The sequence below is a fragment of the Thamnophis elegans genome, chromosome 4 (assembly GCF_009769535.1).
Source record: "Thamnophis elegans isolate rThaEle1 chromosome 4, rThaEle1.pri, whole genome shotgun sequence".
NCBI lineage: Eukaryota > Metazoa > Chordata > Lepidosauria > Squamata > Colubridae > Thamnophis > Thamnophis elegans.
In genome coordinates this window covers 110,831,349-110,856,770 of record NC_045544.1, presented here as the reverse complement: position 1 = coordinate 110,856,770, position 25,422 = coordinate 110,831,349, and the positions used below count along the sequence as shown (strand labels likewise).

At 36.2% G+C, this 25,422-nt stretch overlaps 1 protein-coding gene across 1 annotated transcript; it reads left to right on the top strand.

Moving 5' to 3' along the window:
- The first annotated feature begins 1,424 nt into the window (after positions 1-1,424).
- LOC116507256 (L-threonine 3-dehydrogenase, mitochondrial-like) lies at positions 1,425-25,422 on the top strand. Its single transcript, XM_032215289.1, has 9 exons — positions 1,425-1,527; positions 14,769-14,964; positions 15,780-15,822; positions 16,223-16,293; positions 17,600-17,749; positions 17,875-18,047; positions 20,549-20,639; positions 21,875-22,144; positions 22,800-25,422. The coding sequence occupies exons 2-9, from the start codon at positions 14,781-14,783 to the stop codon at positions 22,946-22,948; spliced, it is 1,131 nt and encodes a 376-aa protein (XP_032071180.1). The 5' UTR covers positions 1,425-1,527; positions 14,769-14,780; the 3' UTR covers positions 22,949-25,422.

The window sequence follows — 25,422 nt, the reverse complement described above, 5'->3', positions numbered from 1 at the left end:
TTTCATTCCACTTTTTCGTTCCTTATAAAATTGGAGTCTTGGTTTCAGTTCAAGTACTACATCATTTAAAGTTCCTAATATTGCAGGTCATCTTCCAGGCTGTTAAATCATCTCGGGCATACAGCTTACTCAGTACATATTTCAGTTGTATGTATTACGAAGCAGAGGTTATAAATAAACCATATTCATAATGCAAGACTTTTACACAACCATTATAAATCAATTGATTTAAGATATTTATACCTTATTTGGACCAAGCATTCTAGTAAAATATAACCTCTGCTACTTTCAAATTAGGGATATTTCACAATGTCAATTTCTCCTGTGATTTGGGATCAAAATGTGGCCACTTATCTATTTATAAGCTAATATTGTCTACAAGCTTTCAAGACTAAAAATAAATATTCCTATTTAATATACTTGGAGCATAAAACTTGCAGGATTTCAGAGGAGTTACACACCTGCTGTCAAATAGGCCCAAGTAGAGGAATATGATATGATTGATAGGAGGGGGGGAGGTAGATTGATAGGTTGATAAAGGGGGGAGAGATCTTAAAATGCAGGCTCCATAATAAAGGTGAAAATAGGAATTAACCTTGGAATCCTTAAAATATAAAAGAATCTCAATGTAAAATGTATTTCAATTATATTAATCTAGCCCTAAGACGTAACAGATATTTTAGGCACTGTGTTACATCTACTGAAATTGCATCTATGCATTTAAGATGTATTTAATTAAACATATTGTGCTATCGTTTGAGAAAAACCATGAACCCAAGTCTTTTAGAATCAGTACACTCTCTAATCCTTGCTGCTTGCCCAATCTATTGACAATTCAAATCCCAAAGGCATCATATTATAGACTTTTGCCAATTAATAATGTAACTAAAGTAAGGGCTATATTGTTGTACAATCTCAGAAAACTGTGGTGGTGAACTATTATTTAGATAGGTTGCCATCCAAATCTCACTTGCTTTAGAGATGCAGAGCAAACCCAGCAACTAAAACGAACCTTTTTATTTTATGTTGTTACTCCTTTGTGAAAAGTCCGGCATCCTTCAACCTGCACTGTTCCTCTAATAATTAACGGAAAGAAAGAAAGAAAAAAGACAAGGCCACATTTACCTATAAATAGAAGTGACGCCACACCGGGTCATTGATTTCGTTTTCTACACGTCACTGCTGTTCCGCTGCCTGTTCTTTTTCGGAGCGAGCCGCTCGAGCCAATCCACATGTTCCCATGGTAACCTGGGTAGGTGCCCGTGCTCCTTCCCCCCCACCCTCCCCGCCAGCAATGTTCAATGGCGAGGTGCGATTTCCTCCGCTCAGAGGCCGGGTGCGTCGAGAAAAACCTGCCAGAGCTGCTCGCCGGTGCCCAATCAGAGGGCAGAGTTGAAGCGAAAGTGGGCGGGATTTACAAGCAAGCCGCCGGTGCCGAAATATAAGAAGGGGAAGGCGAGCGTGGCGTGTGATTCTGCGGTGAGTGTCTGATGTTCCCGAGAGTCGCCTGAGAAGAAAGACTTGAAGGTGAGCAACCGAGGGCTGTTCTGCCTTTCTCTGTCTTAAAAAGTCGTCTCCTGCTGTTTAAGGGCTCATTATTTAATTCATGCATTTGTTTCTTCATTTTCTCAATCGGAAGATGGTGATGGCTTCAAGTGCCCTTTGGCTGTTAAAACCAGTTACTCCAGTAATGTGGCATATGTGGAAAGCCGGTTATGGGAGAAGATTAGTTAGAATATTTTCAGAAACGTCTTTGGCTTCTTGGCTGACTTTTTACTCTTTTGAAAGCTTTGCTGTCGATTTTGCTGTTTGCCAATTTTTCATCGATATTTTAAGAAATAATCCGAGGTGGCTAATAATCAAGATTGTTGCAAAAATGGTCACAGTCATATTATTAAAAGGATTGATTGGAGGTACCTTTTCCTCAATGAAATGCCCATTCTTAAAGCCCTTGTAGCCTTCTCAGCCAATAATGGGCAAAGTTAAGGGACAACTGAGGGGGCACCATGTTGTGCAAAATTGGCTTAGGGGTTTCTTACTTTTATTTCTTCCTCCAATGTTTCCAGTTTATTATTCCACACACTGAAGATCTTCCAAGATTTTTTACAGATATATCCATGCAAGTAATTTAAGAGTGAGGTTCTCACCCTACAGCAATTTTATTTCTCTTCAGAATGAATGAAACTCATCCAGTGCTTTCTTTTGAAGTACAGTATATATAGCTAGCTGTTCTGGAGAAGAAAGACAGAAACAAATCCAAAGGACTTATGTGCCTTATTTTAATAGGTTTTAGTGAGTGTGCATAATTTTGATTTTTTTTCCCTGGGGTTTGCTTTCCTTAGATGTGGCTGGCAGTTTGCCCACAATTACATTCATTCACAAAATTCCAGATTTACATCCCAATCCAAGATTTCATAACTTACTATTATCTTTTTTAAATATTTTCCTTTACTTGACTGTTATATTAATTTTTTAAACTCCTTTTTCTTTACTTCTATTTTTAAAGTTTTAGGTTTCATTTTTACTTTGATCTATTTTACATTTGATTCATTACACAGGTCTGCAAAAAACAATTTTCCGAGAGCTGTTTTGGTTATTCCACGTAATTTTTATGTTTTTTGGTGTGCTGAATGTTAAATAAGGCAATACCTCAAAATAAATGGAAATAGACTTATAAAATTAAAGTTTTATTACAATATTTTCATGAAAATCCTTTTTTGAACTGAAATGAGCTCACCTACACACACTAAACTCAATTCTTCTTCCTTGTGAGGCTCCTCTTGGTGCATTTACGCTTGTGAGTAGCATCTGGAATGCCTCTCTGAAGCATCCAACAGTAGTCTGCCATCATTGTAATGCTCCATTTTCCCTGGTATCTCCTTTCCATCTCTTTAATGTCTTGGTGGAATCGTTCACCTTGTTCCTCACTCACAGCTCCCAAATTTTCAGGAAAGTTGTCAAGGTGGGACTGGAGGAAATGCACTTTCAAACTCATCAGGCAACCTAAAGCTTGAAATGCTTTCAGCATTCTTCCGATGATCTTTTTGTAGTGAGGATCTTTATTATTGCCTAAAAAATTTTGTACGACTTCTTTAATTGCAATCCACCCTTCTTTTTGAGGATTCGTCATGGTATTGACAAACTCTTGATCAACTATAAGCCTTCTAATGTCTGGTCCGACGAACACACCTTCCTTCAATTTTGCCTTCGACAAGCATGGAAACTTGGTGACCAAGTATTTGAAGCGTTCTCCATCTCTTGGAAGTGATTTTATGAATTGCTTCATCAATCCCAATTTTATGTGGAGAGTTGGTAGAAGAACTTTATGGGAAGATACCAAAGCTTTTCGGAGGACATTTTTTTCACCAACTGTTAGCACCCTCGGTTGCCAACTCTTCTTGGTCCAGTGATTTTGTCGGTCTCGACTGTCCCATAGAAACAGAAAACAAGGGTATTTGGTATACCCAGCTTGTTGCCCGAGCAGCATGAGCAAGACCTTCAAGTCCACACACACTTGCCAATCATGGTCTTCATATTTAAGTTTACAAAGAAACAATTCCAAGTTCTTGTAGGTTTCCTTCAAGTGTACGGAATGACCTACAGGTATGGAAGCATAAAAACCGTTGTGGAGTAAAACTGCTTTGAGACTTCTTTTTGAAGAATCTATAAAAAGACGCCTTTGCTCTGAATCATATTGGATTTTAAATTGACCCATCAGACCTTCGACATCGATGCAATAAACCAACTTGTCTTCCTGGGCGAAGTAAGGAACAAACTCCTTTTCACAATGTCTGAACTATGAAGATGACATTCCTGGCAACAATAAATTCCTGCTTTTCAGCCTTGATCCAAGTAACTCAGCGGCATATTTGGGCATATTCAAATCTACCAAATCATTCATCTCCTCCTGGGAAAACAATTTTGGTCTTGTATCATCTTCAAAGTCAGAACTTGATTCGTCATCTGGCTCAGGTATGACTTCACCTTAATCGGAGCTAGCTATCTCTTCCAAGGTAGCAGGGAGCTTGGGTACTGGTATATCTGTGCCATGGGGGATGGGACAAATTGCTGAGTGAAGATTGGGGTATGAAATGGAATCCTTCCATTTGGAATTAAACCCCTTCACATCGCATGAACAAAAGTAACAGTCATCACTATGGTTCTTTTGCTCTCGCCATACCATAGGAATCCCATAACGGAAAGATTTTTTCTTATCCTTGAATCAGTTTCGGAGGTCCTCAACACACCGTTTGCACACTTTATGAGGTGCCCAAACTTTATCTTGTTCTCCAATTTTTAGTCCAAAGCATGCAAAGTATACTTTTTTCACAAAGTCTGTAATATTCTGCTGTTGCTTCAACACTGTATATTTACCACAGATGAAACAAAAACTGTCTGGCGAATTAATATACTTTCGCGGAGCCATAACATAACGGTTGAAGAATGATGAGCTAACATGAATTGCGATGAAAAAATGTGAGCAGCCTAGAACCAAGAACCTGATGATGATTCGTGCACAACTGTGGCATGCAGGAGAGAGCAGTTTTGTGTCTGTACACATCACTATGGTTCTTTTGTCATGTCACAGATGTCACAGTGCTGGCCACGCACCCTGCACTGACTGTAGATCCTGCTATCTGCCCTGTGTCTCCCTCCCACTGGATTCTTCAGGAAAGATTAACCCCTTCTACCATTAGAAGCACAGACTTAAAACTTGCTTAGCTTATATATATATTGCTGACCATCAGATTTACAGTGCTATATTTTTTTACATAACTCGGACAAAACCTCTAAGTTTTTTTTTTTTTGGCATTTTATATCTTAAATGCACTTATGTGAATTAATTAATAGTAATTTGGACTTTAAATTTGGTTAAAAACCCATAATATAAAAAAATACCAAATTTTTTTAAAAATGATAAATTTGAAGACAATTTTGCATGTTGTGATAAATCATGACGTCTAGGAGTTTTTTCAATATTTTATTTGTTTTCAGCACACCAAAATACATGGAAATTAGATGAAAATAATAAAAGAGCTTTTTAGTCGCAGATCTGTGACCTGTGAAATTCATTCCTAAAGAGAGTTAAAATATTGAGTCTAGGACAGTGGTGGGTTTCAATTCGGTTTGCTTATGCTTGCATGCGCGTGCCATACTTCTGCGCATGTGCAGAAGCGAGTGGGCGGAGCATCCTGCCACTGCCACTACTGGTTCACCTGAGCCGGGCCGCACTGGAAGCAACCAACCACTGGTCTAGGATTTTCAGTATGCAGAGCATGGTCTTTCTTTACAGATAGGATGGGGTTTGAAGAAAGCAAGAGGTATTACTAGGATCTTTCTTGGAAGTATTAAAAATCCTTTAAATGCCTACAATTATTTAAAATGTATGTCCTCTTTCATTGCCTTCCCTAATAATACTGCTTGCTCCATTTTCTCCTCCTATACTTGCTTTGTCATATAATTTAAATCCTTTCCTTTTTGCATGCTATGTGTAAAAGAATATGTCTCTGAAAATAGATCTGTGTCTTTGCATTTCATGGGTCACATACGTACATCTTTAACGGATATGGGAATATAAAAGGCCTTGTGCCAACTGAAATCATTTGTCAGGTTTATGCAAGCAGACTGACAAGCTCTGTGGAGCTTTGGAAAAAATACTTTCCAATCTAACTTGATGTCTTTTCATGCACCTGTTTTGTCAGCGTTCTCCATTTAATATTCTTAACCAAACTAATATTTTTATTTGTTACTCTCTTTTCTTTACCAACTTACCACCTCTTCATTCAAAACTACTTGACTATTCCTTTTCCTTGCCTTGATTTCTTCTGCTTCTGTGTTGTGACATCACCTTTTTCCTTCCTCTAAAAAAAATGCTGCTTCTTATCAGTGCATTCCTGAATCAACTTCTTCTTTTCTTCAACATTACTTTGGTTTGGTTAAGCCATAAAAATGAACTCCTCAGCATTCTTCTCTAAGACTGTTCCTCTGTAAATCTGGTCTGGGATGCTTTCCTTATTCTTTGTAATTACTTCATTGAAGTTCACCAGCATCACTTGAAGCACCTTATGATTACAACACCTCTTGTAAAAGTATCGATATTCCCTAAAAACAAATCCTTACTCTTCACAGTGCTGCTTCGCTCACTTACAAAGGATAGATTTCATTTATAGCAATCAATTAGTTTGTCACAGGCGTTTTCAGTGTATGCTCTGCTTTATATTAAATTTATACTCTTTCTTTAGAGGCAGTAGCAATAACACTTAGACTTATATACTGCTTTACAGTGCTTTACAGCCATCTCTAAACGGTTTACAGAGTCAGTATATTGCCCCCCAAAATTTGGGTCCTCATTTTATCCACTTTGGAAGGATGGAAGCCTGAGTCAACCTTGAGGGTAGTGACATTTGAATTGCCAAATTTCAGGCAGTGGGCAGTCAGCAGAAGTATCCTGCAGTACTGCATTCCAACCACTGCGCCACCAAGGCTCTTCTTAAGAATGCATACTTAAAGCAGTATTAGAATATAGATAATACAGCTGAAATGTAGAATGTTTTTAAAGAAATTATGTATGTATGTATGTATGTATGTATTTATTTATTTCATTTGTTAATTAAATTTTTATGGCTGCCCATATGGGTTGCATACAGCAATGGATAATAAGTGTGAGGATTTTTTGTTTTAATTTTTTTTAATGAAGAATTCTAATATAAAAAAATATTGTGACATCAGTATTATGAATGAGATAGAGAGAAATACAGTAGATAGGTAGGGAGAGAGAGTAGGAAGGTAGGTAGATGTTTCCAGGTGTATTTATCCATGTGATGGAAAAGGAAATCACCTGCAGCATCTAAGACTTTGTTTCTGCTGGCACAGCACTTGATCAATGTAATTCTCATCAATTAGTTAAAGAGCTTTCCAAAAGGAAAAAAAAGTTTTTGCGCTCTACAAACCTCTCAAAAATGGCCTGTTTTTTTAAAAAAAGGCATGACTAGCCTTGGGGGGGGGGGCTTAAAGAGTGCTTCTGGGGGTGGGGACCAAAAACGAGCAAAATATGACCTGTTGTTTGTGAAAACTGGCCCATTTTCTGTCAAAGAAATTGCATGCTTAGCCTTTTGGAAGCTTATAGAGTGCTGCTGGGGGCTGTGGGACAATGTTGTATAAGGCAGTCTGTTTATTTTCCTAGGGTTCTGGGTTACTGCAGTATGTTTGTTCCAACATAGCTCCTCTTGTAGGAGATTGGGTTGTTACTTGGGAGACAGGTTAATATGGATTGTTTGTCATATAGACTTGCATTTCTAATTTACTGTTGCTTTCCTCTACTGAAGGGATATATCCAGGAAGTTGTTTTCTTCTTGCTTTGTGAATGTTATTTCTTTGAAAATGGTCTTTATTGTTTCATATGTTTTATCTAGTTGTTCCTTTTTATTATGAAGGTATCATTTACATACTCAATTCATCCCCTTGTTTATATGTATGGGAGTGCTATATTTTCCAGATAATGCACTACAGTCTTTGCTATGAATTTTGAAATGAGGAATTCCATGCATGTCCCTCTGATTTGTTAGTATATTTGTTCATCAAACTGAAAGTGGGTAGTGGGGACAGAGTTTGATGAGGTGTATAATTCTGTGTATTTCGATCTTAGTGTCTTTGGCTAGGCCAGGTGTGCTCTTTAGTACTGTTACCATGAATTTGTTCACTAGTTCTGGACCTAAGGATGTAAAGATACTATGTGTAGAATTTTATATGTTCCTATACATGTGTAATGGAATATGTGAATGACCTATAGAGGGAGAGGCTGCCTAAGAAATAATCAGATAAGAAGGGTAGGGCCCCCGCAAAGGATTAAAGATTAGAAGAAGAAAGATAGAAAGGACCCACTCTAATTGTTCAGGCAGTTAAAAGTAGTGGCAGGAAGTTTGTACCTTCAGACTTGAAATATTTTGTTATTTCACCACTTACAACAAAGTAGATTGATTCACAGTCATATTTCCTCAGATTTAACCAGGAGGGTTAACAACGTAGAAGGCAGAGGTTACGTTAGTTAATTAGTTCTTGACTGTTATGTGTTTGGAGTTGTGGGCTGTAAATGAAAACATCTTGAAACATAGAAGATCTGTATTCAAAATTATACTTTGTACAGTAAAACTTGTTAAATTATATTGATCACTCATAAGAGTGATCAATACATCATGTGGACAGTTCGGCATAAGTTAGTGGGATATCTGAATATCTGAATGCTTTAATCATTTATGGAAAAGTATTGATCTAATAGAGACAACAAACGATTTCAGAAAACAATCTAAAGACAGTAAACTGGAATATAGAAAAACTAAAGACAATTATTACAATTATTTACCAAAATGTAGTCTGTATCCAAACATTACCTATCTCTTTCACAAATCTTATACACACACACACACACGTACGTATGTACGTACGTGTGTATGTATATGTGTATGTATGTATGTGTATACACACACACACACACACACACACTGGTTTCCTTTTTTAAATGATTTACCGGTATCTTATTATTCAGCTAATGTTACAAAAACAACAAGTACTCCTACTATTTCCTGGTAAAAGCACTTCTCTTTTCTTGATATGTTCCAATTCTCTTGTTTCTCAATCATATTGAAATAGGACATTATTGTCCTAAAGCAGAGCTGAGGTCCCAGGATCATAACACCTACTCTTTCATCCAAAGCAGACAGAAAGTTGCAAAATACAATTTCAAATCAGGTAGCCTCAATCCTCACACTTCATTTGTATGTTGTAACACTTTATATGTAACACTTCATATGTAACTCATAGTTTTTCTCCTGCTACACAAATTTATATTATATTATTTTGCCTTTGTTTAAATGGGGCATCAATTATCAAAATAGGTACTGTCTGAAACAAAATATTCTAGGCAAAACATTTATTTTTATTCCCAGCGATTACAATTATAGTTTCTCCCATCTTCCATCCATTTTAGTTCTGTATATTAACACAGTTATTTTGAAACAACATATAATTCACATTTGTCATAGTGACACCCAGATATTTTACTTTCTTCTGAATCTTAAAACCTGTTTTATTTATCTTTACTCTTTGAAGTTTATTTTCATGTTTTCGTTAAGATCTTTGTCTTCCGTTTATTGATCTTAAAACCTGCTAATGCACCAAATTCTTTTAGTATTCCCATGTTTCAGTTCCCTTTAAAGGAGCTTTCAAGGGAACCTGTCAACTTAAAAAAATTAATTTATATGTTTCTTTTGTAATGTTTACTCCTATTATAGTTTCATCCTGTCTTGTATCACTACTCTGTATTTCAAGAATCAAAATAAGAGATGAGATAGTGGACATCCTGCTTGTTCCTTTCTGTATCTTATAAGGCTTTATTAGATTTCCATTAACAATTATTTGTGCTTTCTGTGAAGTATAAATATTCATCTATTTTATAAGGTTCTCTTCAAAGTTTAAAGTTCATACTGTATCTTCTGAGATATGAGAATATGATATAAGAAAATCAATGCCACATGTTTTTCATTATGTTGCTTTAAATATTCCAAAGTGTCCAACACACTTCTAATATTGTATTTTAATTATCTTTTATGTAAAAAAAAAATATCCACAAGAGTGCTGTAATTTCCTACACTTTTGAAGAGGCACATGTTCAGCTATAATATAAACCTTAGATTTGCCTAATTGTTTTGTAAAAAAAAAGCATATGAACACACTCAAGTTCCCCAAATCCTCTCAAAAATCCCTCTCTGAATATTATGGTCCAGTCTACTCAGGATCATTCTCCTCACCATTGAGACCCTCACAAGCCAAAAAAAGAAGAAAAAGGATTACATGCTGTACTCAGCTTCCAAAGCATGCCCACCCTCTCCTGGTGAGTGGGAGCTCATATGACTGCCCAAATGAAATCCACATCACAGCAGTTTCTCTCATTCTGACCATTGTCTGTCTGCTTGCTTAGCAGCCAGAACATAACATTGTTTGCATGGTGTTATTTAATTTACATAAAAATTAAAGTTTATAGTAAGCTTCAAAACTGGAATAGTAACAATTATGCAAGCAGCTGTCACAAGAACTTGCAATCAGCAACCACTACAGTAAGGGTGTGTGTGCTTTGCCTTTCCTGTCTGGCTGTCAAGGCAGAACTAAAAGAGGAAAGGAAACTCAGAATCCCATTAATTACGACTATATTTACAGTAATAATTCTGCTATGTACTGTATTATATACTGCTTTCACCATTGTCACAACAGTCACATGAGGAATAAAATCTCTATATACTAGCTGAAAACTCACTTTGGAGTATGGAGCCCATCTAACCAAAGTGGCACACAAAGAAGATATTAGAACAGGGGTGTCCTGTTTGTACTGTATTGTGTAAATGTAGTGTATGTCTAAGTTCTCTGTGTGTACGTTTGTAAATTTTAAAAAAATTTAAAAAAAGAACAGGGGTGTCAAACTCACATCATCGTCATGTGACGTATCTTTACTTTTTTTCCCCTTCGCTAAACCGGGCAGTGCATGACGCATCCGGCTCATGGACCATGAGTTTCATAAACCTGTACTAGAACATGTGTGTGTATGTGATAATAGGGAGACGGAGATAAGCTGTCTTACAGTTGAGATAAGTAAGCAGTCTTGAATAGGGCACTGCTAACCAAATTATCAATTCTGACTTCTCCATGGTACAATATTTTGTACATCTGGAAAGCCTAATTAAATAAGATTTGGCAATAATTTGCTTTTTTTCTATAGAAGGCATCCAAGATAGCTTTGTTTGTATTTTTTAAAAAGGTTGAAATCCTTGTAAAGGATGCAGATTATTATTTTGTGACCTGTGGATTGTCCCAAAAATGGATTTTAGAATCTTTATATCAGAGGTAGTATTCAGCAGGTTCTGACCAGTTCTGGAGAACCAGTAGTGGAAATTTGGAGTAGTTCTGAGAACTGGTAAATGCCACCTCTGACTAGCCCCGCCCCCACCTATTCTCTGTCTCCAGAGTCCCAGCTGTTTGGGAGGAAATGCAGATTTTGCAGTAACCTTCCCCCGAAGTGGGAAGGGAATGGAGATTTTACAGTATCCTTCCCCTGCCACGCCCACCAACCCATGCCCACAGAACTGGTAATAAAAGTTTTTGAATCCCACCACTGCTAATAACTGAATAACTGCTATTCGTAGAAATGATACCATTTGATTTTTTATTGTTTTATTGATTAGGAAATGAAAATTTGCATTGAATTCACTATGGTCACACATTACTTTCATTGATAAAGTTTTGGAACTATAATAATACCTGTAAATGTAATAATTTCAATTGGTTATTGCCATTTTGATTTTGAAAGAAACCAGTACAGGCAGTCCTTGACTTACAACAATTCACTTAGTGACCATTTGAAGTTACTATGTCACTGAAAAAAGTGAGCATTTTCACACTTATGACATTTGCAACATCTTCATGGTCATGTGATTTATATTCAGATGCTTGACAACTGACTCATATGATAGTTGCAGTGTCCCATGACCCCCCCCCCTTTTGTGACCTTCTGACAAGCAAAGGGGAAGCCAGATTCACTTAACACGTTACTAACTTAACAACCACAGTGATTCACTTAACAAAATGTGGCAAGAAAAGTCATGAAATGGGGCAAAACTCTCTTAACAAATTTTTCACTTAGCAACAGAAATTTTGGGCTTAATTGTGGACGTAGTTTGAGGACTATTGTATACTCCTAACTGGGCTCTTTATTAGCTTTCTGCTAAAAATGGTCTTTCCTTCTTACAGCAAATAATATCTTTATAACTTCTGTCCAAGGAGAAGGCAGCTTTTAGGAGAAACTGGATGATGGTCCAGCAACATTATTATGTATTTTTCTTAGAATGTGAGAAAAAGCTATGTCTGCTTTTGTGTAACTGATTACAATGCTAACAATTCTATCATGTTGAAAGAGTGTATTCATTTTAAAAATATTAATGTGTTTGTGCAGCCTTATATTTTTTGTTCTAAAACCTCAAAGCTATAAAGATTTTTATCATCTCTTTTTAACATTAACTTTCCACAAATAGTTTTATTGATACTAAAAAGTACTAGGGTCTAATTTATATAGACGTGTTTTTTTGTTCTCCTACAGAACAGGTGTTTCTGATTATTTTGTCATGCTGGTAATCTGTCACATGGTTGTATGATATTAATTTATTAGCTGCCAGTAACACAGGATTACATAAGTCTGTTGACTACAAATCTGATATTTGATGTTCTTTGAGTACTTATAGTACTTCAAATAAAAGGGCCTCTTCCACTGATATCAGCTACATTAGCATCATTAATTTCTTCACATGGAGTGATGCTTTATCCAAACAACTACAAAACAGCAGTATTTGAGTGCTTATCATGCTTCTGAGTTTAAAAGTCATTTGCACTAATATCCCAAATGGTTTGAACATATGTCTTGATTATAGCTGGTGATACAAAAAAGTATTTTCTAAAAGGAAAAATAGTCCAATGTTTTATTTTCCTCTAGGAAACTTTCTATCTCGCATCACTAGTGATGCTCATTTTCTTATGCACATTAGACCCAATTTTCATAAGGAATGAAATTTTGAAATGTTTTTGGATACAAGATGAATTTTTGGATATAAATTTGCAGTTGCACTTTGAAATCACATAATCCTCATGTTGTACTGTAATTGCAGTTTTCATAATAATCATGCAGAGTTAATTTAATTTTTCTGATTAGAGAAAAGAAAAATATAATTCAGTATTCCTTTTCCAAAAAAAAAACCCTCACAAAACATCCATAGCAGCCCTGTGATGTGTTTTCTTTAAATTTTCCTCCCTAGTCTGAGGTCATGTCCTTTGAAATTGAAAAAGAGGAGCATGATGTGTTCACTTTTTGCTGATACCACATGCAGAGAACACACCCTTTTCTATGTAGTGAACAACTCCCAGTACCTCAGGAATTCTGATTGGCTTAGCAGAGAGGCTGTGCCCTATAAATATACCTCTTTTGCTTTTCAAAACCACTTGCAGAAAAGACGGGTAAGCTGGTTATCTGGCATCATCTGTTTTTCATAGGGAGTGGGAAAGTGTGTAGCCTTTTTTTCTCTACTGAATTGAAAGCAGATTTTTTTCTTTGTGAAGTGAGGCTGAAAGAAAATGTATCTAGTAGAATTTTGATCATTTTCGTGAAAAAAAAATATTTTACTGATTTGTAAGCACTATTAATATTAAAGTTAGCTAAGTGCTTGGTACATTTTGGGGGATATTCTAAACTTAATGAATTCTCACTAAAATTATAATTTAATGTTTAAAGATGGTTGAGTGTGGGTTTTTTAAGTCATCCTGTGAACTGCTATAGAGTCAGGAGTCTCTAAATTGAATGATTATAATTATGATTATTAACCTTTCTAATATTTGAAGTGTAATTTCTTGGGGGGGGTTGGTTCATTATAGAAAAATTCTATAATTTCATCAATAACTTGAGTTTGTAACTTCTTAACATTTATGTTAGTGTGGCAATACAACAAATGGCTAGGACATTGTTAAGTGATTGATTCTAAAGAGATATGATGTGGCAGTTACTCACTAAAACAGTGAATAATGAAATATTCTGTTTTTAGAGTTCATTCACTGTGAAACCAAACCCAAGCGGCTAAGGTTGTAGTTTGGCTGTGAGTTGAATTGCAGGATATAATTTTGGTTTGTGGTTTTTCAAAGATTATGCCTTTTTGCTACATCTCTCCATTTCAAGGAGAGGAATTCCTGAACTGGAGATTATATGAATTTAATGGGTTGGTTTTACATTTATATATATATATATATATTAATTTGAACAGATGCAACACTTTCAACTCAAGTTATGTGAATATTTGGCAACCTTAATAAGAAGGCTATAATTTATGGAAATTATCTATGGAACATATCACATTTTTATATTGAATGCTGCTCTGTAGAAATAATTATCATTGCTGATCATTTTAACAAATAATCAGAATACAATTATATAGATGGCTGGGAACTGGGAATATTATCTACGTTGAATCAGTCATGCCCAGGTAATCCACTATATGCTTTAGTCACCAAAGGTAGTTTTGCTGAAATTCAGCAGCATGGTCTCTGGGATTGATAATCAGGAGGCTTAAGATCTGTGGATTGCTCATCTCTAATATGCAATAGCCTTTCCTAATCTGTTGTATTTCAGAGAGGTTGCGAAGGCAATTCCTGCCACCCCCAACCAACTCAGCAGTGGCTAATTAAAAATTATGGGAATTATTAGTGCATGTGTTTAAACAGTGTCAAATTGGGGAGGGTTAATCTAACACCAAAAGTAGGCAATCTTTTGTGGCAAGGCACATCTGAAGTTGGGGAATGTGAAGTTGACGCACATAAAATAGCAAGAGTGGCATGGCTACTTACAATTTACCACTTATTAGGAGAACTAGCTTCTAAATATGCTCAAATATCATCCTGTTGAGAACTTGGTGAATCGTAAAGACATTGCAGAAAATAAATAGGTTTTTAGATACTGGTTTATATTTCAAGTATCCCAGCATCTTATTTATTTTATTATATATTTAAAAATCAGGAGGAACAGGGCATTTGGGTAGTATCAAAGCAGATTGGTGAAGAACATATGTGTTGCAGCTAACACAGCTGTTGATTCTATCCCTTTTACTGGTAACTTGCCAGAACTTCAGAAATCAATCTGGTCACTTTGCAGTGATGAAACAATTGCTCAATGACTTTCTTTTCTTTCCCAGGTTACTTGAAAAATGCCTGCCATCAGGAATTTGAGCTGTGCTGTTAAACATCTGTTGAACAAACCTGGCTGTGGTTGTCAGGTTGCTCTTGTGCCAACTAGATGTCTTAGCATTTCACCCCGGCAGGTGCCATCAGATGCCAGCTTTCATTCAGTATGTTTTTCAGAAACTGATCATCCACGGGTGTTAATTACAGGTCAGTCAAATTTTAAATGCTACTTTTGAATTGTTTAATATAAGATGTTTTAATTTATTTTTTTACTATGAATCGATACCCATTTGATTTCTATTTTGTGTGGCACTTAAATAAGTTGGAGCCCAAACTTAGTTAGAAAATGGTTCGCCTCTTCTTAATCCAGGCTATAGCAATTCCATCATTAAAGAATAATAGATTTGCTCTTAAAGTGATTCTAGATAATAATAGGGTTTTGGAGAAAAAGAGTCTAGTTCCCATTTGCATGGCAGATTATTTTCCCCGAGAGAAAGACTTAGAAGATAAAGGTGCTTGTTTTTGATCAGGTGGTTACTACTCTTATCATTCACAATTTACAGCCCCTTAGCAAGACTTTCATACAGGTCCAAAATAATCTCCTTCAAGCTGCCTTTCCATAACTATTTTTGTACACTTGACATATTCTGGGTTCTATTTACTGGAATCCTTATATCTTATTTCCCCAATCTGATGCCGTTCAAATATTTTGAACTTCAGTTTCCATCAGCCAAGCTAATATATGATGGATACTATATGTCTATAGAACTAAAGAACATATAGACAGATGACCTTGAAAGGCATCCTATGCATAAAAAAGTAATTCAATTCAGCTATTTTCAATAATTTACATCTGTAAAACTGCCACGGTTGAACCAGTCAGTTAAACTTTTCTGTGAACTTTTTTAGGAACATCAACAACTCTTGCGCTTAAGGATAGTCCTTATAAAGTGTGTGTGTGTGTGTGTTTGTGTGTGTGCATGTGCATGCATATTAACAAACATTATATTCTTGCTTTTCAGGGGGACTAGGCCAGCTTGGAGTAGGACTTGCTAAACTATTAAGGTAAGATATAACCTTCATTGCTTCTATTAACAATGAGGAAGGACTTCTTATCTTTTTTTAAGGTTATATGCCTTCCTGTATTTTAATGTTTTCTTGCACCTATTTTATGCAGCTACATATGAGCCATTGCTTTTCTAGTATATTATCTTGACCCTATTTGGAATGGGGGGAGAATGTGGTAGAAAAAGAAAATAATACAATAGGTTTAGCATAAAAAGTGAATCTGTTCCTAGTTGGTTATGCTTATTTTGGAGAGCGATAGGGTAGTAGTTGGAAACATCAGTATTATGGAGTGCAGAAAATATGGATTAAAAGGTGCATTTCAAATACCAAAGTAAGTTTTGCTCTAAAAGCTGTGTTCAAAATGAAAATGAAACATTAATTATGGTGTCTTCTCCAGAAAACGCTTTGGAAAGAACAACGTGATTTTGTCAGATATTAGAAAGCCCCCCGATAGTGTCTTCTATAGTGGTAAGTACCATATTAAACAGAGAGAAATATTTAGTGATTATTTTGTAGGACTTAAAAGGTTTTTTTTCTACAAGGACATTTTCTTTTAGTTAAACCTTGAGTTTTTGGATACTAATCTTACAATCATCCTTGAAGTATATGACTCAAACTTATAAACTTCTCTCCAGCTCTTCCTCCTCTTTCAGGCTCTGTTGCCCACAATGAAAGATATGTTTGTGATAATCCAGCCATAAGAAATTAGAACAGCAAATATCATGTTATGTGTATTGTTTTAATTGGCTTTGTGCATAAGAGAATAAATATGATAGAGTACTCTTATAGCTTGGAGGCATTAGAGCATGAAGACACACAATTGAATCATTGTAATATTGGTTTTGTCACTGGGTTCTTTCAGTTTTTTCAGAAACCTTGCAGAAATTGATGGGAGATTAGAATGTATGTGAAAGAAAATGTATTTAATTTGACCTAAGTTAATTTGCTTGTTACCACTCATTGCCTGAGTTTAAATATCACAAAGGATGTGTAAAAGAAAATGTTGTGTCAGTCCATGCAGGAAATACATATTTAAAGCTGTGTTTCAATTGCTGTATCAACCTCAATTTTGGCCAACCAACATGGTTTCTGCCCAGGTCATGATGCCTCCTTTGCTATACTGACTGAAATGAGCTCTCTGCCCCCAGTGCTATATGCTCTACAAAATGATGTGCTGTGCAACTTTTTAAAATATATGTCTGAAATTCCGTTTAAAGACAGTATAAGTGGTCCGTTATCATATTACTCTCCAAGAAGCAAAGAAGTTAAACTAAAAACGGTTCTTTGAAACAAGCATAATTTTTGATTAAGTAAAATCTGTGTTTCTAAACTCACTCTCACACTGTCTCAATGCGTAGCTTTTTCAGAGGGTCTTGTTCTTAACTGTATATGCTAAGTGCCTTGTTATGATCTCGGATAAAATAGACATTCATAGATCTTCAAGCAATGTTTGTCCTAGATAAATTGAAATTCATTCCAAATATATCCAAGCCCTGCTGCAACTCAAATATGTTCATTTTTAGTGACTTTGTATGGGTGATCTATAGTATATGGACACACACATCATGCACTTACATATCTTCCAGAACATATCTGTACATGTTACTACATTGCAAATACAATATTCATTAAAAAACATGGAATTAGAAATTCTTGAAATTGTAATGCATTCATCAAATTCGTTCTTTAACTGAAAATATCATTGACTGTATTTACAAGCTATTGACATCTTCGGCACAGGATGGATTATTTTAAATCTTCTTTTTACACTTAGGTCCTTTTATCTACTCTGATATTTTGGATTACAAGAATCTTCGTGAGATAGTGGTGAACAACAGGATTACTTGGCTATTTCATTACAGTGCTTTGCTCAGTGCAGTTGGAGAAGCTAATGTCCCTTTGGCAAGATCGGTGAATATTACTGGTATGTCTTAACATATTTAGAGTTGTTTGTTTAGGAATACCTACCGCACTATAGAAGTCTTGGTATTTCTTTCTTTTTTTCTTTGTTTTGTTTTGGGCTTAAAAACTCTTGTTTGCTATTCCCAGGGCTGCACAACATTCTTGATATAGCTGCCGAGCATGGTTTGCGACTCTTTGTCCCTAGCACAATTGGCGCCTTTGGACCAACTTCCCCTAGGAATCCAACCCCTGATCTCTGCATCCAAAGACCAAGGACAATCTATGGAGTTTCCAAGGTTCATGCTGAACTTATGGGAGAGGTAAGGATAAGCATTTTGTTATAAGAATTGCCTTGTTCTTTCACATTAAGTATATAGCTAGGAAATGCTATAAGAGCCTGTAGTTGATTTTTTTTATTTCATTTTTTTATTTTTATAACTTGGTTTTTGAGTTTTCCTATACAATTGAAATATTAGCTGAATACTTTACTATTAAACAAATACTGAATATTTATTTTAGCTTGTTACATGGCTTTTGCACTGACACTCTCTTAATTGTAACTTTGCAGTTATGTTTCAGTTACAAGAGAAATCAAATAGCAACACATACTTGAAAATTAGTAGACTTTCTCAGAATGCTTTTAGTAGCTACAATGTCAAAACCATATGTAATCTGTTAAGCAAAGCTGATAAATACTGAAGAACAATTTGTTTTTCCAAGATTCTTGACCTTTGGATTGTGTCCAGATTCAAGTGACAAAGAGCCAACATACTATATAACCGTGATGGCGAACTTGTGACACGCAGAGCCCTCTATGGGCACGCGAGCCATCAGCTCAACTCCACCGTGCATGCACGTGCGCCTCCTGCCAGCCAACTGGTTTTTGGGTCTCTGCCACGCATGCAGGAATCACGCATGGGCATGGTGCATGTGGGGGGGGGGTCATGCACATGGGTGGGGCGCGCAGACAGGTTCATGGATGCATTTCATTATGGGTGTGCATTCACGCTTTTGGCACACAGAAACAAAAAGGTTAGCTTTCACTGCTATATAAGATAGTATCAAAAATGAGAATTGCTGAGCTTACATCCATAAACATTTGGCAAATATATTTATAAATATAAATATATTAGATTTTTTTATTATTATTTATTAGTATTATTTTATTATTTATAAAAATAAAAATAAAAAAAATCTAATAGATACCTTTCACCCTGGCTTCGCTGATAACGGATAAGAGCCTGTGGCCTAATGGCTAAGATCTCTGCCTAGTATGTAATATAGCCCAGGTTCAAATCCCAGTAAGGGTATGGCTAGCTAATGAGAGCTAAATAGCTTGAAATAGATCTATACTAGTCTCCCTTTATTTATTTATCAGCACAAATACAATAAATATAAATGTATGTATGTATGTATGTATGTATGTATGTATGTATATCAATGATAACCTACTGAAGTTGGTAGCTAAATCCATTTCAAGTACTTGAATTCTTGTTGCCATCTTAAATAACTAAATTAAACTTTCAGTACACATGAACACAGCTACAATATGCACCAGCATTACTGTAGCAAGATATGTATTTTAGAAATGGAAGGAACATATCTCTATTTTGTATTAATATATTTTTGTTTTATAATATTATTTTACTATGATCATTTTGAGGCCAGTTTGGTGTCATGAGTAAAGACACCAAGCTAGAAACTAGGGGACCATAAGATTTAGTCCTGCCTTAGGCACAAAGCCTGCTGGGTGACCTTGGACCAGTCCCTCTCTAGTCCCTAAAAGTAAGAAACCAGACAAGCCATAAATGTTGTCAAGAAAACAGCAGGGACATTAACTGGTTCATTTTCTTTAAAAAAAAAAAAACAACCCACATATGCCACAACTCTACAGTATTTCAGCTAACTTTTTTTTTTTCAGAATGGCCTAGATAGTAGAAACAGAAATTTTCTGGTGTTAATGAAAAGATGCAGAGCTAAGCAGTTTTTCTCACCTATCACTATGAATCTATGGCTTTTTGAGACTGAAAATCTTTCTCTGGCATTTCAGTTTCCACCAGACCAGGGGTGTCAAACTTGTGGGCCAAATACATCATGCGCTGGCCACGCCCACCTCCAGTTTAGTGGAGGGGGAGTCGCGATACATCATGTGATGACTATGACACCATGAGTTTGACACCCCTGCACTAGACTCTGTCTTTGGATTTGGAGATCAAAATGCAGAATGCAGCTAAGAAGACACCATATTGTTGCCTGTACAGTATTCCAATTCGTTTCCACTATCCCTTTGACAGAAACTGTTTTTCCTTCGTCTCACTAACCTGTCACCCTTCTGGTTTCATTTAATTTACCTCTGCCTCTTTCTAGATGAGATTTTAACTGCTACATGTATGTTCCCATCAACAAAAATCAAGACCCTTTTTTTATTAAGGTCTTGGATTCCATGTAAACTAATACAGGTTTTCTGAAGATGTAAGCAGCGAAATGTGCAATTTATTTATTTGTCGAAGCAGTCAATTTTTATGACCACAAATGCCTCCAGAGAAATTAACATCAGGGCAGAACAAGTTTTTCTGGTGCTTTTGGGCACTAGAGAGTCATGTAATGTCAAGCTTTAATGTGGGCTGTGCCGTTCACTATATCTGGTTTACAATGAATGTTGTCTCTAGAAACAGACTATTTTCTGATAGCAATCATTCTCACCAATGTTGAAAATCAAAGCTTTATGTTCTGTAAGTAACTAGCTCTGTCTTGGCCCGAATCACAACTAATGGTGCATCTCATTTCTTTTCCCCTTTTAATTTGTTTGTCCGTGTGTTAGTACTATCATTATAGATATGGACTAGATTTCCGGTGTCTAAGGTATCCTGGCATTATCTCAGCAGATTCCCAGCCTGGGGGAGGAACAACTGGTAAGGAAGATGATGCAGTCCAATCTTTTATTTGTATATTGACCAGCAAGTAATTTAGCCAATAAAATATGAAGACAAAACCACAAGAAAAGTGGTTCTGCTTATGCTTGTGACTTGTGTATTTTTTATTCAAAAGCCATTCTCTTGCTAAGACCTCCCTAGGTCTCTGACAGCGAGTCAGAGAAACTAGAGGGGGATAGAAGCAAAAAAACAGATTGAGGAAAAGCTACTGGGCGCTTCCCGGATTATTTGTTTAGTTTGCCCTGCCCTTTTTCTCTCTCTGATAACTACCTTTTATTCTTCATTTCCGAACTCCTGGAAATGAAAACTTGCTAGTAGAAGCCACCAGGTTGCTCAGACTTTGGTAAGGAATCTATTCTAGACCAGAGTATAAAAAACAGTTTTTCTTTAACATACATTTATGCATTTTTCTTTTAAATCTACACGAAGAATTATTTGTGTAGCTAAAAGCCTATGGAGATTCTCAGTCATCCAGATCATGGTTGTCCCAAAGGTGCTTTTTCAAGAGGCAATTGGATTTCCTCATTTTTTAAAAAAGATGTTTCATTTCTCATCCAAGAAGCTTCTTCAGCTCTGATTGGATGGTGGGGAATGGAAGGATTTCAGTGAAGGGACTCAGGGCACAGAAAACATCCTGCAGAAAGCACAGCTCTACAACTCAGTCCTTTCTGTAGTTCCAAGAAGGCCCATGACCACTAACCAAAAAGGGCAAATGGGTGTGGTGCCTTCTTGGAACTGCAGAAAGGACTGCGTGATGGAGCTGTGCTTTCTACAGGATGTCTTCTGCCCTGTGTCCCTTCACTGATATTCTTCCATTCCCCACCATCCAGTCGGAGCTTCTTGGATGAGAAGTGAAACGTCTTCAAAGAAAAACAAGTCCAGTTGCCTCTTGAAAAAGCATCTTTGGGACAACCATGATCTGGATGACTGAGAATCTCCATAGGCTTTTAGCTACACAAATAATGTAAATAAATAAATGTAGTTTGGCCTGTACTATAAAAAAGGTACACTTGAAACAGTCACCTCTATTTTAATTAATACAGTTCCTGTTAAATTTTCTGTGAGTTTCGTATTAATTTACTCGTTTAAGCATCCTTTCATTTTACCTTTTGTTGCCGCATATTGATAATCTGCTTTTTTATATGTAACTGGAGTTTCAACTTGTGTTATATCATCTGAACCAGGCATGCTGCCATCTTTTCTTTTTCTACCAGATTACGCAGTCCAAATTTTTCATGACGCTCTCAAGACTGGAAAATTCCAATGTAATCTTAAACCAGACACCCGCTTGCCAATGATGTATATCGATGACTGTCTTAGAGCTTCTTTGGAGATCATGGAAGCACCTGCTGAGCAGCTGAGCATGAGGACTTACAACATCAATGCCATGAGTTTTTCACCTGAAGAGCTGGTTCAAGAGGTCCAGAAGCATATTCCAGAACTTGAAGTTGCCTATGATGTAGATCTTGTTAGACAAGCCATTGGTTAGTACCTGGCTTTGGCCTTTCACAATGTGTATGAAGCTATGCATGACAATGGGATGGGACAATTTTGTTCTTTCAAACTGTTTGACAGATATATATTTTTTACATAGTGTACAAGATTGGAATTTTTTTGCTAGGCCTAGCAAAGACTTTAAGTTGCTTATTTGTACCAGCTATATATCGTAGATGGACCTCACATTTATTTAAAAAATGAATCCCAAGCTGCAACTTTTCAGCTTTTACCTTTTGTTTTAAAGGTTGTCCTTTTATATATTTTCAAGAATCCATATAAGATATAAACTCGATATCTGTGACAAAGTGTGCATTGAAACCTTAAGCTGGATTTTCTACCTGATAAGGGGATGACTTTCGAATGGGATTGTAATGATTGGGTTTTAAAAGCTCTTAAATGTGTGTGCAGATACCTTAAAGAATATATTTTATCTCCAGTGAGAAAGAAATCTGCAAAACATCATAAGAAGCTGCTTATTCTGCACTGTTTATTAGAAGAGAGTCTCTTCCAACTGTTTTCGCTCTTTGAAAATTGCTGCATTTTAAACTTCCAAAGTGGGGAAAAGGGGAAATTCTTGGGTTGGACTTTCAAAGCCCCTTGCCTTTGATTTAATATATATGTTTTTCTTTATTTTTGTTGAAGCTGAGAGTTGGCCAATGGTTTTTGATGACAACAATGCCCGCCAAGATTGGGGATGGAAACATGATTATGATCTTCCAGACCTGGTGACCACCATGTTCAACTTCCTTAGCTCTGTCCGTTCCGTTTCCAGAGTTGCTCAAGTCAGCTAAGTCTTTATATGACGCAGCCACCAGATGTCTCAGAGCACCTCATCTACTAAAATTTGAAGAGCCTGCTGTCCGAACATGATTATTGATTTCTCAGTCCACTTTTCTTTTTGCTAAAGAAATATACATGCATATACAGTATATTTGCTAAAGATATACACACATACATATATACACATACATGCATATACTGAGAAAAAGTTTATGAAAACTTTTGAAAGCTGTCTGTCTATAGGGACCCTCAGGAAATACTTGTTCATTAGCTGCAGTTACTCTCCTAATTCTAAATGTTTATTTGGAATATACTCCTTTTTTGTTGTTTTGTTCTTTTATAGGGCTATATATGCTTCAGTAAGGATTTGGAAAAAGTACTTTGGAACTCACATGAACATATCATCCTTTTGCTATTCATTAGTTGTTTTTTAGGACTCTATTCAAGCCTGACCAAAAATGCTTCTGTAGAAGGCTGAAAAAAATGGGCTAGTATAATGGTGAGCAGAGAGGTGCTGAGCTTGTTTAAGGATCAAAGCATCTTTTCCTATTCATTTTGAAGTGTTCACAGCCTTAAAAACTAAAACTAAATTATGTCCTACCTTGAATTTCCTGGGCTATAAAATGTAGATGACATGGGAAGGAGAGGAGCATTAAGAAGAGACTTCATAAATGGAAAACTCTTTGTTGATTTTCTGACAGTTTGTTCCACCTTTAAGTGCAAATTCTCCTGAACTTTCTTCTTCCACATTCATAGAAAACTGAACACAACTATACAGTTCCCTGGAAGAATTAAATATTAGATCATGTTTTTATTATTTGCAAGCTCTCTTTGTCCACTAGAGCCCTCCTATAGTTTCCCGGAGTGAAATTAGTATCAGGATGCTGTAGTTTCTAAGAGAATGTACTTCTGCATTGTTGCAAATATCCCCCAAGTCTGCAGCACTAGAAAACAAATGACAGGAAAGAACCTGAGGGATACTTGCAATAATGATAGCTGCAAGCTGGGCAGCTGGAAAGTTGCACTTTGATCATTTTGGATCTATAACCTGAATAATGTTATGGAAATTCAAACTAGATTACATTAAATAATCAGACTAAATATGTGAATCTGTCATTTGTTTTCTATTTATAAATTATGGTACTTTTGGATATGCTTCTGTGTTTTAGGTATTTTGGCATCACTGAAAATATAAGATTTAAAAATACAGTTTAATTCATTCCCCAATCTACTATAAATGTGTTCATTTGCCTATGAAAGTGATTTTTTCCCCTTCTCTTTTTCCTTTGTTTATATTGGTACCTTCAACATTCCATAGCCCAGGCTAATTTATAGAAGATACTGTTTGCTCAACCTTGGATATGTTTTATTCTGTACTGTATATAAAAGTAGGACCAGTCCATAGAAATCTTGGCCCTGAATTAAGCAAGAATGTATCTTCCTTTTAGAACACAGGGAAATTAAATGTGAATCCAGATATTTCCTCCTCAGATATTCCTTTGTTCTCAACATTCCTAAGGCTTTGAAATTTTTCTGAAATACTTGTGTGGTCCCTCAAATTGGTGGTCATTCTTTAGCAACCTTGAATCAGTTTCCAATCGAACAGCCCTAGACCAGCAATGTTTCCTTTGACAAGGAATCAGCATATTTAACTTATTTATATATTGTGGCTCTGAGAACCTTTTGAATAATACAAAAATAGCCATAATTAAAAGGGAATAACCAAACCTAATAACAATCACCACTGACTCCAAGGAAAATAGTACTGGCAATAATGTTCATGATTGCAGGAAGGGGACTGACGCATTATCAGTCCTCAAAGACTTCCCAAAAAGAGTCTGAGTTTGGCAGCTTTCCTGAACACAGAGAGTTAGTACTGTTCCAAACATCCAGGTTCAGGATTGTTTTTGTACCACTGCTGTGGGCTTTCCGAAGGCATGCTTTGGACAAAATGGAATGGAATACACAAACATTTTAGTCTAGTCAGTGGCCTACTGATGGAGTCTACATCTCCATGTGAAGGGTACTGCATGATGCATGATTGTCTTTTATAGGTTCTTTAGATTTTAGATCTGGTTTTTTTTATCCCACTTTTATTTTTATGTTACTCAAAATGGTGGACCTACCTAATACTCCTTCCTCCTTCTATTTTCTTCACAACAACCACCACCAATGTGAGATGTGAGCTAAGCTGAGAGAGAGTGACTGGCCCAAAACTACCCAGTCAACTTTCATGCCTTATTACCCCTTGAATTCTCAGAGGATGTAGGGTGTACTCATATATTTCATTGTTTGTTATATTTGTGTGCACGCCACAAGCGCTTACTCTGCAATACCGTAGACATATTGCCTACATTTAGAATTTCGCTTGTAATTCTAACTCTGAGAGAGGATTTGGAGTTTGGGTCATAGCTGTTCAGACAACACTTTTGGCCCAATGGGTCTGCTAAGCAAAACCTAATCAAATAAGTTTACAATGTTAAGA

Bases quoted from the DNA above. Each gene is read 5' to 3' on its own strand.
- LOC116507256 (XM_032215289.1), top strand. From the start codon at position 14,781: ATGCCTGCCATCAGGAATTTGAGCTGTGCTGTTAAACATCTGTTGAAC. The intron at 16,294-17,599 runs GTAAGTACCATA...TTTTACACTTAG, and splicing joins CGATAGTGTCTTCTATAGTG to GTCCTTTTATCTACTCTGAT. The intron at 17,750-17,874 runs GTATGTCTTAAC...TGCTATTCCCAG, and splicing joins AAGATCGGTGAATATTACTG to GGCTGCACAACATTCTTGAT.